Genomic DNA, 13,283 nt, shown 5'->3' on the forward strand with positions numbered 1-13,283 from the left:
TAGTTGTAATACTTTTTTTTTTTAACTCTAATTTGTGAGATTCTTCCCTGGACATCTCTGCCCAGTTCACTGTGATGCCCCTGAAGTGGCATTTTTCCCAGGGATGTGTCATTTGGAAGGGATTTGCTGAATTAGGTGCTAATTGTGGATGGATGAAAGGAAATCCATTCATGGAAGCAGAGATGGAGCAGGGACTGGCAGAGGCAGGGCTGGAGATGGGTGAGCAGTCACAGGATCCCGGGAGAGCTTGGGTTGGAAGGCACCTAAAACCCATCCAGTGCCACCCCTGCCATGGCAGGGACACCTCTCACTGTCCCAGGCTGCTCCCAGCCCCAATATCCAACCTGGCCTTGGGCACTGCCAGGGATCCAGGGGCAGCCACAGCTGCTGTGGGCACCCTGTGCCAGGGCCTGCCCACCCTCTCAGGGAACAATTCCTCATTCCCAATATCCCACCCAACCCTGCCCTCCTGCAGGTTCTGTCCTGTGTGTCCTTGCTGGGGATCATGTCCAGCTGCAGCTGCCATCCCCCGTGGGGACAGAACTGATCCTGACCCCACAGGTGACAATGTGACAAGGCTGGCAGGTCCCTGTGCTCGGGGCTGAGGGGACCTGACCAGGAGCAGGGATGATGCAGCAGGGCTATGGTGACACCAGCTTTGATGTCTTGTGTGGGATCAGGGGGGTTTGGTGACACATCAGTCCCTGGAATTGCCTTTGGAACAAAGGGGTTTTCTGAGGCACCTCCAAGCGTGTTGAAATTAGGGCCAAAACCTCTCAAATTGTAGAGCCCAGTTTTAAACCCTTTTGGCTTAAACTTCATAAGGCTGAACTTTAAAAAGCTGACAATTGCTGCTTGGATCTGGGATCTTTTAATGGACAAAGGGAATTGTCAGTGCCAGCAGTGTCCAGGCTGGGCTGTCACTGTCCCCATGGTTTGAGAGGAGAGAGCCCTGATCACCCCCCAGAACCAGCTCCCACAGCGGGTTAAATGTGCTCTGATGGTCAGGCAGGTTTTTGGGGCAGGTCTGTCCTCATGGGAGATTTTGGGGTCTTTTTTGAGATTTCTCTGCTGCGGGAGTGGGATTGGCAGCCTCAGGTCCGGGGCAGGGCATAAATAGGTACAAACGAATAAAAATTAATTTGAGTCATTAGCGCCGGGCCGGGACGTGCCCGAGCTTTGCTCGCTGCTGCTGGCAGCAGCTCCTGGGCCACAGGGTCCCCCCGGGGGCGACTCCGCTCTCCGCGGCCGGAGCCGGGCCCGGCAGCCCCGGTGGCGGCGGAGCGGCCTCTGAGTGTCGCTGCAGGTCGCGCAGAGCCCGGCGGGGCCGGGGTGCCCGTTGCCTGCCGCCAGAGCCGGCGCCGCTCTGGTCCCGCCGGGGGTGGGATCCCGGTGCCAGCGGCAATGGGATCCCGGTCCGGGCAAGGGGCGCTGGGCTGGGCGGGGGCAGCAGCTCCAAGCGGAGCCGTGGGACCCGCGGGGTTAGGGAGCTGCAGGCGCGTTCCCCAAAACCGGCCCGGCCTCAGAACGCCGTACCGGGCATTTCATTGCCCCGGTACCTTCGGGGCGAGTGGTGGCCCTCGGCCCGGAGCTGGGGAGGCACTGCCGGGCGGGAGAAGGGCGGCCGGGGGCGGTGCGGACTGTGGGGCCTGGGTGCGAATCCGGGGTGAGGCTCCGGGATGTCGGTGGAGAAGGGTTTTAAATCTGAATTTTGGGATTAAAAAAAAAAAGTTTCGTTTCTTTTTATCCTTTTCCCCTCCGTGTCGTGCCCTGCCCCTGCCCGGGGGCTCGGCAGCTCCCCTAGTCCTGCCTGGCCCTGTCCGGGCGCTCGGTGGCTCCGCGGGGTCTGCGACCTCCGGGACCCCAACACGGGCAGCGCCCGGGGGGCGGGGCCGGGGCCGGGGCCAGGGCCGCGTGGGGCGGGGCACCCGTCATTCATAAACAGCGGAAGGCGGGGCTTGCGTTGCGTGGGCGTGGCCTAGCGTGACAGGGGCGTGACATAAACCATTCAAGGCAACGAGGGGGCGGGGCTCTACCTGTTGCAGTCGTGTGGAGGCGGGGCCGGCGCAACTGGGGGCGTGGCCGTCTACATCTGTGGTCACGGAGGGGGCGTGGCCTCGTCTGCCGCGGCTGGCGCACGTGTCGGCGAGGGGAGGGGCGGCGGGCGCGCGCACTGCGCCGGCGGGAGCGCGCGCGGCGCGGGGCGGGTCCGGGCGCGGCGCTGAGCGGCGGCGGCGGCGGCGGCGGAGCAGCGAGAGCGGGGCCGGCCGGGCCGGGCCGGGCCGGGGCCGGGGCCGGGGCCGGGGCGGGCGGCGGGGGCCCGCCAGGCGCCCGCCGGGCGGCCGGCGCCATGGGCACGGTGCTGTCGCTGTCGCCGAGCTACCGGAAGGCCCCGCTGTTCGAGGAGGGGGCGGCCACGGTGGGGCACTACACGGCGGTGCAGAACAGCAAGAACGCGAAGGAGAAGGGCCTGAAGCGGCACTCGCTGATCTCGGTGCTGCCCTGGAAGCGCATCGCCGCCGTCTCCGCCAAGAAGAAGAGCTCCAAGAAGGTGCAGCCCAACGGCGGCTACCAGAGCAACGTGACCCACCTCAACAACGAGAACCTGAAGAAATCGCTCTCCTGCGCCAACCTCGCCACCTTCGCCCCCCCGCCGCCCCCCGCCGCCGCCGCCGCCGCTCTCGCCTCGGCGCAGAAGGCGCCCCCGGCCGCGCCCGCCGCCGCCGCCTCCGCCACCCCGCGCCGGGTCGTGGTGCAGGCGTCCACCAGCGAGCTGCTGCGCTGCCTCGGCGAGTTCCTGTGCCGCCGCTGCTACCGCCTGAAGCACCTCTCGCCCACCGACCCCGTGCTCTGGCTGCGCTCCGTGGATCGCTCGCTGCTGCTGCAGGGCTGGCAGGACCAGGGCTTCATCACGCCGGCCAACGTGGTCTTCCTCTACATGCTGTGCCGGGACGTCATCTCGGCCGAGGTGGCCAGCGACCACGAACTGCAGGCAGTGCTGCTCACCTGCCTGTACCTCTCCTACTCCTACATGGGCAACGAGATCTCCTACCCGCTGAAGCCCTTCCTGGTGGAGAGCTGTAAGGAGGCCTTCTGGGACCGCTGCCTCTCCATCATCGACCTCATGAGCCCCAAGATGCTGCAGGTCAACGCCGACCCGCACTACTTCACCCAGGTCTTCGCCGACCTCAAGAAGGAGAGCGGCTCCGAGGAGAAGGGCCGGCTGCTCATCGGCCTCGACCGGTGAGCGCCCGCCGCCCCCCGCGTCCCCGGGCACGCCGCGCCCGCCCGGCCCGGAGCCGCTGCCGGGGGGGATTTGCCCGGCGGGGAAGGGCGGGAGCCGCCGCCTCCCCCCCCCCCCCCCCCCCCCCGGGGGGACACGGGGGGTTCGGCCGCCGCCGGACCGGAGCGCAGACCCCCGGTTCCCTCCCTCGTCGCCGCTTTCCAGCCGCCGCTTTCCCCTCCCCATGCTGCGGGCCCGGGGATGCTGCGGCTCCGCCACCGGATTGATCCCAGCAATTCATGGATGGGGGGACGAGAACCCCCCCAGCCGATATTCCCCGGGAGCGGAGCGGGGCTCCGCCGGTCACCGCATCACCGAGCCAGAGCCCAGGTGGGGGTGGGGGTGGGGGGGTGAAAGGAAAATAATTCCTTTTAAAAAGGCTCCAGCGCAGGCGGCTGAACCGGCTCGGTCGGGACTCACCGGCAGCACCGGGACAGAGACGCGGGCACGGCCCGGGGACCCCCCCTCCCCCTTTCCTCCCTCATGCCCCCCTTTATTTATTTTCTTTGAAGAGACTCGAATTCCCGAGCGGGTCCGGGTGACGGGAATCACCGCTACTGTTCATGAGATCAATGTGAAATGTCTTGTTCCCATCGTGCACTGGTCATGAGTATTGTGTAAAGGATCTACTTGAGTGTGCAAGCAAGGGGAGCCGCCACATGCTGCTATATGAATTCTTCTAGAACAAACCCAACGAACTGCAAACCTGCGGGGGGGAAAGAGAAAAAAACCCTTCTTTCTTCTGTCATTGTTGCTTTTCCAGTGGTATTGCGCATGCAAACAGGAGCATTTTGTGTCTTCGGGAAAAAAAAAAGGGAAAAAACGCATAAAAAAATAATAATCAAAAGAAAAACCTTAACGAGAGATGGCTGTAAAATTACACCCATGCACAAAGACCCGCCACCACCCCGACACCGCAGTCTCGAGCTGGTATTCCCGTATCAGGCCTGGGGACTGAGACCTTCTTTTTGGGTTTTATCGTTTTCTTTTCTCCGTGTGCTCAGTTCTAGTTTAGTTCTGGTCCATCGGGCGTTAAACTGGCGAACAAGAGGGAGAAATAACGTGCCATTTATTTTTATTTTTGATTTTTCACTTGAAGCTCTTCATGGCTGTACATTGGACCCTGCTAATGATACATGTGTACGTACGTTTTTTTAGTGCAATCTCTTCTGTAGATCTTTGTTGACCAAATTGGTGGGTATTGTTACTTATTAATTTATATTTGTCTCATTTTGTATGTATGTGTATAGTGTGTTTGTAAGTATGTGTGGTTTATAACCCGACCGACTGTGTCATGGGGCTCAGTGTGCCTGTAATTTAATCCCCTCCCCTTATTTTTATTTATTTTTGTACTGTGCTGATTAAATAAAAATGCACTGACCATCCATTACACGGCAGCGGCTCGTGGCCGAGTCTTTTCTGCGCTCCCAGCTCTCGGAGGCTGGCAGTGGGATTTGTGTTGACGACAGAGCTTTAACGCAGCCGCCGCTTTAATCGCGTTACCGGCGCCGGGGTCACCCCGTGGTGGGAGAGCGGCGGGGCCGGCAGCACCGGAGGGGGAAAATCGGGATACTGGGATAACTGGGAAATCGGGACACCCATCCCTCTGGGCATCATCTCCCCCGCGCCGGCAGGAACGGGCAGTGCCATGGTGGGATGCAACTAATTGCTTTCTTTTATTATTTATTACGGTGAATTATGTAAACAAAATCCAGGTCCGTTATAACAGGGTTTTTTAATGCTCTTTTACACATAAAATATCAGCGATTTATTAAAAAAAAAAAGGGTTCATTGCATTATCGCCCTCGGCTGAGAATCCAAGTTTCAATTTAGAAACAGTTAATTTATGGGAAAATCAAGAATATATCTATTTTATATATTTTTATATATATATTTTAATATATATATATATATAAAAAACCAGAGCAGGAACAGATAATAAGACACATCGCATCACATACAATATTGCCATCTCATGGTAGGAGAAATTCCCCAAGCCTGCAATTCGTTGCCGTCCATCCCAATTCCATCCAACCATTCTTCTGGAGGGACAAGGGTACAAAAGTGCTGATCCCACCCCCAGCACCCGCCCGGGGCGGGACGTTTGCACCAGGACAGGAGGCGAGAAGTGCAAATCCGAAGGCGCAGCCACGCCGGGCGCTCCGGCTCGGCGGGCGGGTCCCGGCCTTTGGCATCGGTGTCGCTCCTCCAGAGGAGCCGATCTGGGGTCCAAGGAGGCACTGGAGGGTCCGTGGAGGTGCCGGGGTGGTCCCGGGGTGTTGTGTGAGCCTGGCGGGGTCGGGGGTGCCGGTGTCACCTCCTGGCCCAGCGCTGGTGCTGCCTCGGGGCTGGGGGGTCTGGAGGAGCCCCGGCCCACGGGGACCCTCCAGACATCCCAGAGCTGCACCCTGAGAGGGGAGCTCGAGGCTGGATGTTCCCAGGGCTGCTCTGAGGCCAGGGACAATGGGAATGGGAGAGCTCTGCCATGGGGCCTCCCCGTGCATGGGCTTGTCCCAGTTCATTCATGCTCCACATCCCTGTCCCTCACTGGTCTCGGGGGTGCCAGTGGGACACCAAGGCTGCAGTGACCTGTTCCGTGCCCCAGGTCCATGGCACGGCTTCAGGAAATATTTTGTGAGTGAGGAGCCTCTTCCAGGCTTTCTAATTCCCAAATTGCTCCATCAAACAAGTGCTCCCCTTTGCTGGCTGGGCTGGGACCCCGAGGTGGGGTCACCACTCAGCTCCCCCATCTCCAGGGCTGGGAATCCTGACCTGACCAGCAGTGCCAGGACAATCCCAATGCACAATCCCACCAGCCTGGGCTGCTCAGGAACCACAGCAGGGTTCCTGGGGAATAAACCACTGAGGAGATCCATACCCCTCCACCAACACAGAGCTCGGGGTTATCTGGGCTGGGCAGGACGAGCCCAACACCCCAACACCCACAGCCCACTGCTGGGAAGAGCCAGGAAAACTCTTTGGAGGGAGGAGCCCGGTGCTGGCAGCTGGGGCTGTGCCAGGTTAATGTTGGATAGTGCAAAGCTTGGCCCCCCAAAGCTCCCCCTGTTCCTGGGCTCACCCCAGCCCTCCCTAACCCCAGCGCTGGCACAGACACAAAGCCATGTGGTTCATCCAAAATTCAGCAAGGCCACATGGTCCCCAAGGGAACCACCGGCTTCAGGCCCTTGGAGGGGGTAATTAAGGCAGAAAGCAATGCAGGATTAATGAATCCAGGCCTGCACTGGGGAGTCCCAGCCAAGATGCCTCGATGGGTTGGTGAATTCCCGAGGGAAACCAGCAGTTCTGGAGGCATCTCCATGAACCTTCCCAGGCCCTGGGGGCTAGAGGAGTGTGGAGTGTGGAAGGCAGCCCTCCCTTCCCAGCCTGGCTCTGGTTCCGTGGGGATCTGGCCCTACAGAACCTGACTCCCTGAGCTGGGTATCTTTGGTTCCTCCTCTGGAGGCTGCATCAAACTGCAAAAACTGACACAAGGGAAAGGAACGTGGAAGGGAGAACTGGAGAGGGGGTGAGGCATCAATGTGGGAAAGAGAAGAAGGGGTGGAAGTACCTAGAAACTCTTTTTTTCAGACTAATTCCAAAGGAAGCACTCTCCTGACGTTCCAGCCTGGTTTGTGATGTGGAGAACCGGTCACTGGCTATTTCAGGTCTTCATTCCATGAGAATTTGGCTTTTCTAAACCCCTGGAACTTGGGTTTTCCAAACCTTGAGCTTCAGAGGCTGCTTTAGGCACCTGGCAAGTTGCTGCCGAGCATCTCCCGGTGAATCCCGGCGCGTCCCGGGGCGGGGAGGGCGAGCCCGGCCCCGCTCCGAGGGGAGGGGCCGTTAATTGCCCGGCACACAGAGCACAAAGCCGGAGCGGTGCTTGGTGAAATCCGGCTGGGGCTGGTTGGTCTTGGTCTCCACGGACACGGTGCATTTCCTGCCATGCAGGCTGCACTGCACCGGGTTGGTGACAGAGACGTGCAGGGAGCGCTTCTCCCTGCGGGAAAGGGACAGAGTCAGGAGGGGAGGGATGGGCTGGGGTGGGATGGGGTGGGGTGGGGTGGGGTGGGATGGGATGGGGTGGGATGGGATGGCCACAGATGGGACAGGCATTTTCAGGTCAGGCACATCCTGCAGCCATCCCAAAACTCTGTGTTAAGCCAGGCCTGAGCTCTGAGCCCAGCTCTGGGCTTGTGAAGCCTTCTGCTCTGGGACTGGGATCCTGTGGAAGGCCTCAGCTCCATGGGCAGAGCCCAGACCAGGCCAAAGGGTCCAGGGGCTGCTGCTAGCTCAGCCACTGTCCCCTGAATGACCCTGCAGTGACCCCTTCCAGCTCTGTGCCTGCAGCAGTGACAGGGACATCCCTGGGCTGAGCTCAGACTGAAATACAGCCTGGAACAGTGGAAGGAGCCACAGCTGAGGTGATGGCTGTTCCCAATTCCCTCTCAGATGGACAGACCAAACTGGCTGGGACAGAACTCCATCCCTGCAGTTTTGAACTCCCTAACCCAATTTTGGCACTACACATGATTCCCATGGTGAATCAGGACTTTCTGCCCCCTACGTTGGTTTGTCTGGGCTGTTTGTTTTCCATGAAGAAAGGGAAGATCCCAGCAAAGCCATGGCCCCACTGATGGCCTGGCTGCTCCAGGGGCTGGGATGGAGCTGAGACCAAGCTGGTGGCCCAGCTCCAGCCACGATCCCTTGGGACCAGCCAAGAACCCCCAGAGATCCCCAGGAGAGGAAAATCCTGCAGCAGATCTATCCCCATGAGCCACCACCAGTGGGAAGAGCTATCCAGGGATTTGGCCTTTGGGAATTCTCTCCTGTGACCTCACCCACACTTCAAATTCCCACATTTCCAGCATTTTTAGTATAATGCTGAGTGGTTTTGAATTGTTGACATTGACTCTGCTGCCTCTCTGGATGCTCCAAACACCCCAGGGGGATGTGCTGGGATCCCATTCCCTGTGTTTGGCTCCCAGACCCCAGGTCCTGCCTTGTCTGAGCCATTCCAGCATTTCCACTGCCACAGCCCAAGTCCTTTGTGCAGTTTTTACTCCTTCCCTTAAGCTGCATTTTTATGCAGCTCCCAACTGCAGATTTTCACCACTTCCATAGCAATGCCTGGTTGGTGAAGGGGCTGGCAGGCCCAGCACACAAAGCCCTCGTGTATTTAATGTTCTTACAGGTATTTAATGTTATTTACTCCTGCCTGGGTGAGCTGAGGCTCCAATCCCAGCTTAGGTTGCTATTTTTGCTGTGTCTTAGTGGAATGAGCTGCACACCCAGAGCAGCCTCTCAGAGATCCCTGCTCCTTGGGAAAAGCTCCAGCATCAAGTGTCCCTAACAGGGAAAAGGGTGAAGGACTTTTCCTGTCCTACAAAAAAGTTCAAGTGACCAGGCAGAGGCTCTGGGGAGAGGAACCTCAATAACCTGAATTCTGACCCCAAGCAGGACCCAGGCCTGAGAATCCAAAGGTCCTGATGCCCTGTGGCTGTGGGACCTGCAGGAAGCTGCACCAGGCTGGGTCTCAGCTCCTGCTGGGATGAGGAGAATCCCCTGAACACAGGTCTGAGTGAAGCCAACCCTGTCCTGGCATGGAGGGATCTGGAGAAGATCCTCTGATCTTTGCCACCTGTGACCATCCCATTAAATTAAGGCTTCCCTCCCCCTCTCTCATTCCCAGATCCCACCTTGCCAAAGCTCCTTCACTCATCACCTGCTGCTTTTCTTCATGTGAGAGTTCAGCCTTAAAGCTTTTGCTGGGGGAGCAGGGCAGCTCCTGGATGGAGCAATCCACAGGGATCTGTGAGTGCTCAGGGATGACAAACCCCTCCTTGGTGTCCCTGCTGGGCACCCCAGGGCACCAGCCCTGCCACCAGGAGCAGCTGGACCTGCTGGCACCTCGGGGCTCTTGGCCTCTGCTCCAGAGCTTGGGCTGGGGCCAGTGAGGGAGAGGGGCAGGAAATTCCCCTCTGGTTTGCAGCCCAGCAGGCAGGGCAGCCTGGCTCCTGGAGCACACGGCTGGCAGCTGCTGGCTGCCCTGGCCTGCCCAGCTTTGCTTCTGGGCCCCAGGGGAGGGAACAGCTGCTGCAGCAGCTGGGAAAGCAGACTGAGACCTTCCATCCATCACTGCTTGGATGGGAGCTGCTTCCCTGAGCTCCTGCAGAATTTAAATCCCAAAGGAAGGGGCTGAGATGGAGACGGACCAGAACAACCCTGGATGACAACAAAGTCTCATAGACAAGGGCAACACACAACCTTTGGAGATCAGTGATGCTCAGCAGGACCCTGATGGCAGCAAAGGCACAGACAAGTCCCACTTCCAATCAAACTTGAGCTGGAAAAGGAGTTTTCATGGCACAAACCTGTCCCACCACCTTCTGGGGACTTTGACAAGGGATGGAGGGACAGGACCCAGGGAATGGCTCCCACTGCCAGAGGGCAGGGCTGGATGGGAGATTGGGAATGAGGAATTGTTCCCTGGGAGGGTGGGCAGGCCCTGGCACAGGGTGCCCAGAGCAGCTGGGGCTGCCCCTGGATCCCTGGCAGTGCCCAAGGCCAGGCTGGACATTGGGGCTGGGAGCAGCCTGGGACAGTGGGAGGTGTCCCTGCCATGGCAGGGGTGGCACTGGGTGGGTTTAAGGTCCCTTCCAACCCAAACCCCTCAGGGATTCCCTGTGGGTACCAGGCACTGCTGGGACTGATGGCAGCTCTGGCTCCTCACCAAGCCCTGCTGAAGTCAATTCCATCAGGACAAAGTGATGGGTGCTGCTCCTGGGGCTCCTCCTGGGCAATGACCCCACTGCTGATGAGCAGTGATTCCACCCAAGGGACAGCAGGATGTGAGTGCTGGCTGAGCACTGCAGAGAAGGAACCCCAGCCCCAGCACTCCTGAGGCTGCTGGCAGAATGGAACAGGGAAGGAGATTCTGGGGCAGTCAGGATCCAGCACTGCTCCCCTCCTGCCAGGGAGCCACGTGGGAATGTCTGGATGTGATGAACCCCAGTGATTTCTGTTCATAACAAACACCAAGGTGTCGGAGTTTCTACAAACTCAGGTCTTCACACAACACAGGGAATATTTTGGGGGTGGAAAGAGCCTCTCCTGCCAGCTCAGCAGTACCAGCCGCAGCTGCTGATCCCAGGCTGGGGCTGATTTTTGCCTTTTCCTGGCCCAGTGAACCCTGCAGGACTGGGGCACTTCCCCTCCTCCACCCACCCCAGCCCATCCCACACCCAGAGGTCCATCCCCAGCTCCCCTCGCTCTCCTGGCTCTCAGGAGGAGCTAAAGGCTCTGCTGGGAGCCCCATGGGAGCAGGGAGACACATCCCATGTGTGTGGGAGACACAGCCAGAGCCAGAGCAGCCCCTGAGCCACTGCAGGAGCTGAGCAGGCACTGAAGGGAAAGCAGCAGGGAAAGGAGGGCTCTGAGTGGCAGCAGATCACTGGCCCATGAAATAGGAGAGTTTTGACTGAGCATTTAATCCAGGACCTCGAGGGAAACACAAGGCAAGTGGCACAGAAATGGCCCCAGACATCTGTGAGAGCTGCACAGAGCACAAAGACAGCCACAGCACCAGCAGTGGTGGGAAGGGAATGGGGAAGGGAAGGAGAACAGAAAGATCAGAGGGAGTTTTGGTGAGGACAAGAGGTGTGAGGCTGAGAAATTGCATAAATGTATTGTTAAATAAATGTAAATACAGGAGATGCCAGGTTGGATGGGGCTTGGAGCAACCTGGGGTAGTGGGAAGTGTCCCTGCCCATGGCAGGGCTGGAGCTGGATGGGCTTTAAGGTTCCTTCCAGCCCAAACCATTCCATGATTCCACGCTTAAGAACAAGCCCAGATGACCTGGAATGCTCTGGAAGGAGCTACAGGCATGAGAACACAGCAGAGAGTCATTGATGAGATATTGTCCAGTGGGAGCACAGCAGGATGGGGAGCTGGAGACACCCCAGGGACAGCAGCCAGGGATGGGGAGCTGGGGACACCCCAGGGACAGCAGCCAGGGATGGGGAGCTGGGGACACCCCAGGGACAGCAGCAGCCAGGAATGGGGAGCTCCAGAGCTGCAGCCCATCCCTGCCAGGGCTCCAATGGAACTGCTCTTTGTGAAGGTTTCCCAGGATTTTTAAATGAGGTGCTGTCCCATGGACAGAGTGGGAAATAAGCTCTTTTCAGAAGCAGAATTTGGGTAGAGATGGCAAAGCCAGCACAGTAATTGCCTGATTTTCATGACAACAAACCAGAGGGATTTCAACCAAGTATGCAACCAAGTGTGAAATGAGGGCTCAGCAGCAATGAACCCACTGGGATGGATTCCAAAGGGGATTGCTTTAAACCATCAAACCTTCCCAGAGCTTAGACCAAGGCCTCTTGCTGGAAAGGCAGGAGCACTGGGGGCCACCTGGTTGGCTTCCAGCTCAGGATATTCTGTGATTCTCTGCTCCAAGGAAGCCTGCATCTGCACACAAGATGTGAGGGCAGTGAGGGGCAGGATGGAGAACAGCCCATCATGGTAACACCTCATGGAGGTCAGTGCTGCAGCCTCACCTGGATCCTGGCCTCAGCCTTTGAGAGGGTTCAGCCATGAAAAAAACATTAAAAAGGCTCCCAGATGAAGGGAGGCTGCAGAAAAGAGCCCAAAAAAGCAGCAGCTATATTCTGCATGAAGAAAAAACACAGGAAGCGAGAAGAGAGAAACTCAAGAGGTCTAAAAAAAGGCAATTTTCAAGGCTCTGCTTCCTTACAAGAGCCGAGGAGACAAACAGGGATATGAAAATTTCAGGGAGGGTTAAATCAGCTCTCCAGGCCATGTGTGGTGTCACTGCTGGGGAGGGCTCCAGGCTGGGGTGGCAGAGAGGTGACAGTTATGGAGACATAAAATCAAGGAATGCTTTGTGTTGGAAGGAACCTTCAGGACCATCAAGTTTCAACCACATCCAGTGCCACCCCTGCCATGGCAGGGACCCCTCCCACTGTCCCAGGGGGCTCCAAGCCCTGTACAGCCTGGCCCTGGGCACTGCCAGGGATGGAGCATCCATGGAATAACCTGTGCCAGGGCCTGCCCACCCTCCCAGGGAACAATTCCTGCCCAATATCCCATCCAGCCCTGCCCTCTGGCAGTGGGAGCCATTCCCTGGGTCCTGTCCCTCCATCTTGTCCAAAGTCCCCAAAGGTGGTGGGACAGGTTTATGCCATGAAAACTCCTTTTCCAGCTCAAGTTTGATTGGAAGTGGGACTTGTCTCTGCCTTTGCATACCCAGTGCCACCCCTGCCAGGGCAGGGACACCCTCCACTACCCCAGGTGATTCCAAACCCTGTCCAGCCCGGCCCTGGACACTTCCAGGGATGGAAGATCCATGGAATAACCTGTGCCAGGGCCTGCCCACCCTCCCAGGGAGGAATTTCGTGAGCAGGGTCTAAAAAGCCACTGGATATAAGATGGGTAATAAACAAGGACATATCTGAGGTACAACAGGTGACATTTGGGGACAGATAAGTGCTCTCTCAGGAGGGTTTAGGGCCCAGGCTGGTGTCTGGCAGGGCAGGGATCAGGGTATATCTCACCCAAGCACTTGTGGGTTTCTGCAGCTTGCAGGACAATGATACTGAGGGCAATGGGCTCAAAGGAAAACTTACTGAGAAAATTATTCCCACAACAGCTTCAGCAGAGAAAAACAGGAATAGCTGAATTCCCAAGGGGTGCAGAAGCAGAACCTGCACTGAGACCTCGGGGGCCCTGTGTGTCCCCCCTGTCCCCAGCCTGTGGGAGCTGCTGCCAGGAGGGGCTGCCACTCTTCATGTGACCACAAGAATCCCAAAGTCACCATCCCCAGGGAGCCAGGACACAAAGGGCACCACCTGTCAATAATCCTGGGTGGATATTTCATTCCAGAGCTGCAGCTCTGGCACCTCAGCTCTGCCTCTCCCACATCTCGAGTGTGGCAGCTCCAAAGCACCAGGTCCCATTGCCAGAAGAGATTTACACACT

General features: G+C 58.1%; 2 protein-coding genes and 1 long non-coding RNA gene across 5 annotated transcripts in view; 1 reads left to right on the forward strand and 2 right to left on the reverse strand.

Moving 5' to 3' along the window:
• Window positions 1–855: 855 nt before the first annotated feature.
• LOC132339131 (uncharacterized) lies at window positions 856–2,179 on the reverse strand. Its single transcript, XR_009489604.1, has 2 exons — window positions 2,037–2,179; window positions 856–1,704 (listed from the first exon to the last, which is right to left on the reverse strand). It is a non-coding gene; the product is annotated as an uncharacterized LOC132339131 (long non-coding RNA).
• A 121-nt stretch (window positions 2,180–2,300) lies between these two features.
• CDK5R1 (cyclin dependent kinase 5 regulatory subunit 1) lies at window positions 2,301–4,680 on the forward strand. Its single transcript, XM_059869535.1, has one exon. The coding sequence runs from the start codon at window positions 2,351–2,353 to the stop codon at window positions 3,245–3,247; it is 897 nt and encodes a 298-aa protein (XP_059725518.1). The 5' UTR covers window positions 2,301–2,350; the 3' UTR covers window positions 3,248–4,680.
• A 260-nt stretch (window positions 4,681–4,940) lies between these two features.
• MYO1D (myosin ID) overlaps window positions 4,941–13,283 on the reverse strand; it is a 158,692-nt gene continuing 150,349 nt past the window's right edge. For all 3 annotated transcript variants that reach the window (XM_059869530.1, XM_059869534.1, XM_059869532.1), the window contains one exon: window positions 4,941–7,283. In XM_059869530.1, coding sequence (XP_059725513.1) covers window positions 7,127–7,283 — 157 coding nt within the window. In that variant the 3' untranslated portion in view covers window positions 4,941–7,126. The remainder of the gene's footprint in view (window positions 7,284–13,283) is intronic.

This window comes from Haemorhous mexicanus, chromosome 28 (genome assembly GCF_027477595.1).
Source record: "Haemorhous mexicanus isolate bHaeMex1 chromosome 28, bHaeMex1.pri, whole genome shotgun sequence".
Lineage (NCBI taxonomy): Eukaryota > Metazoa > Chordata > Aves > Passeriformes > Fringillidae > Haemorhous > Haemorhous mexicanus.

What these genes read in the sequence shown, in the direction of transcription:
- CDK5R1 (XM_059869535.1), top strand. Translation starts at nt 2,351, where the DNA reads ATGGGCACGGTGCTGTCGCTGTCGCCGAGCTACCGGAAGGCCCCGCTG.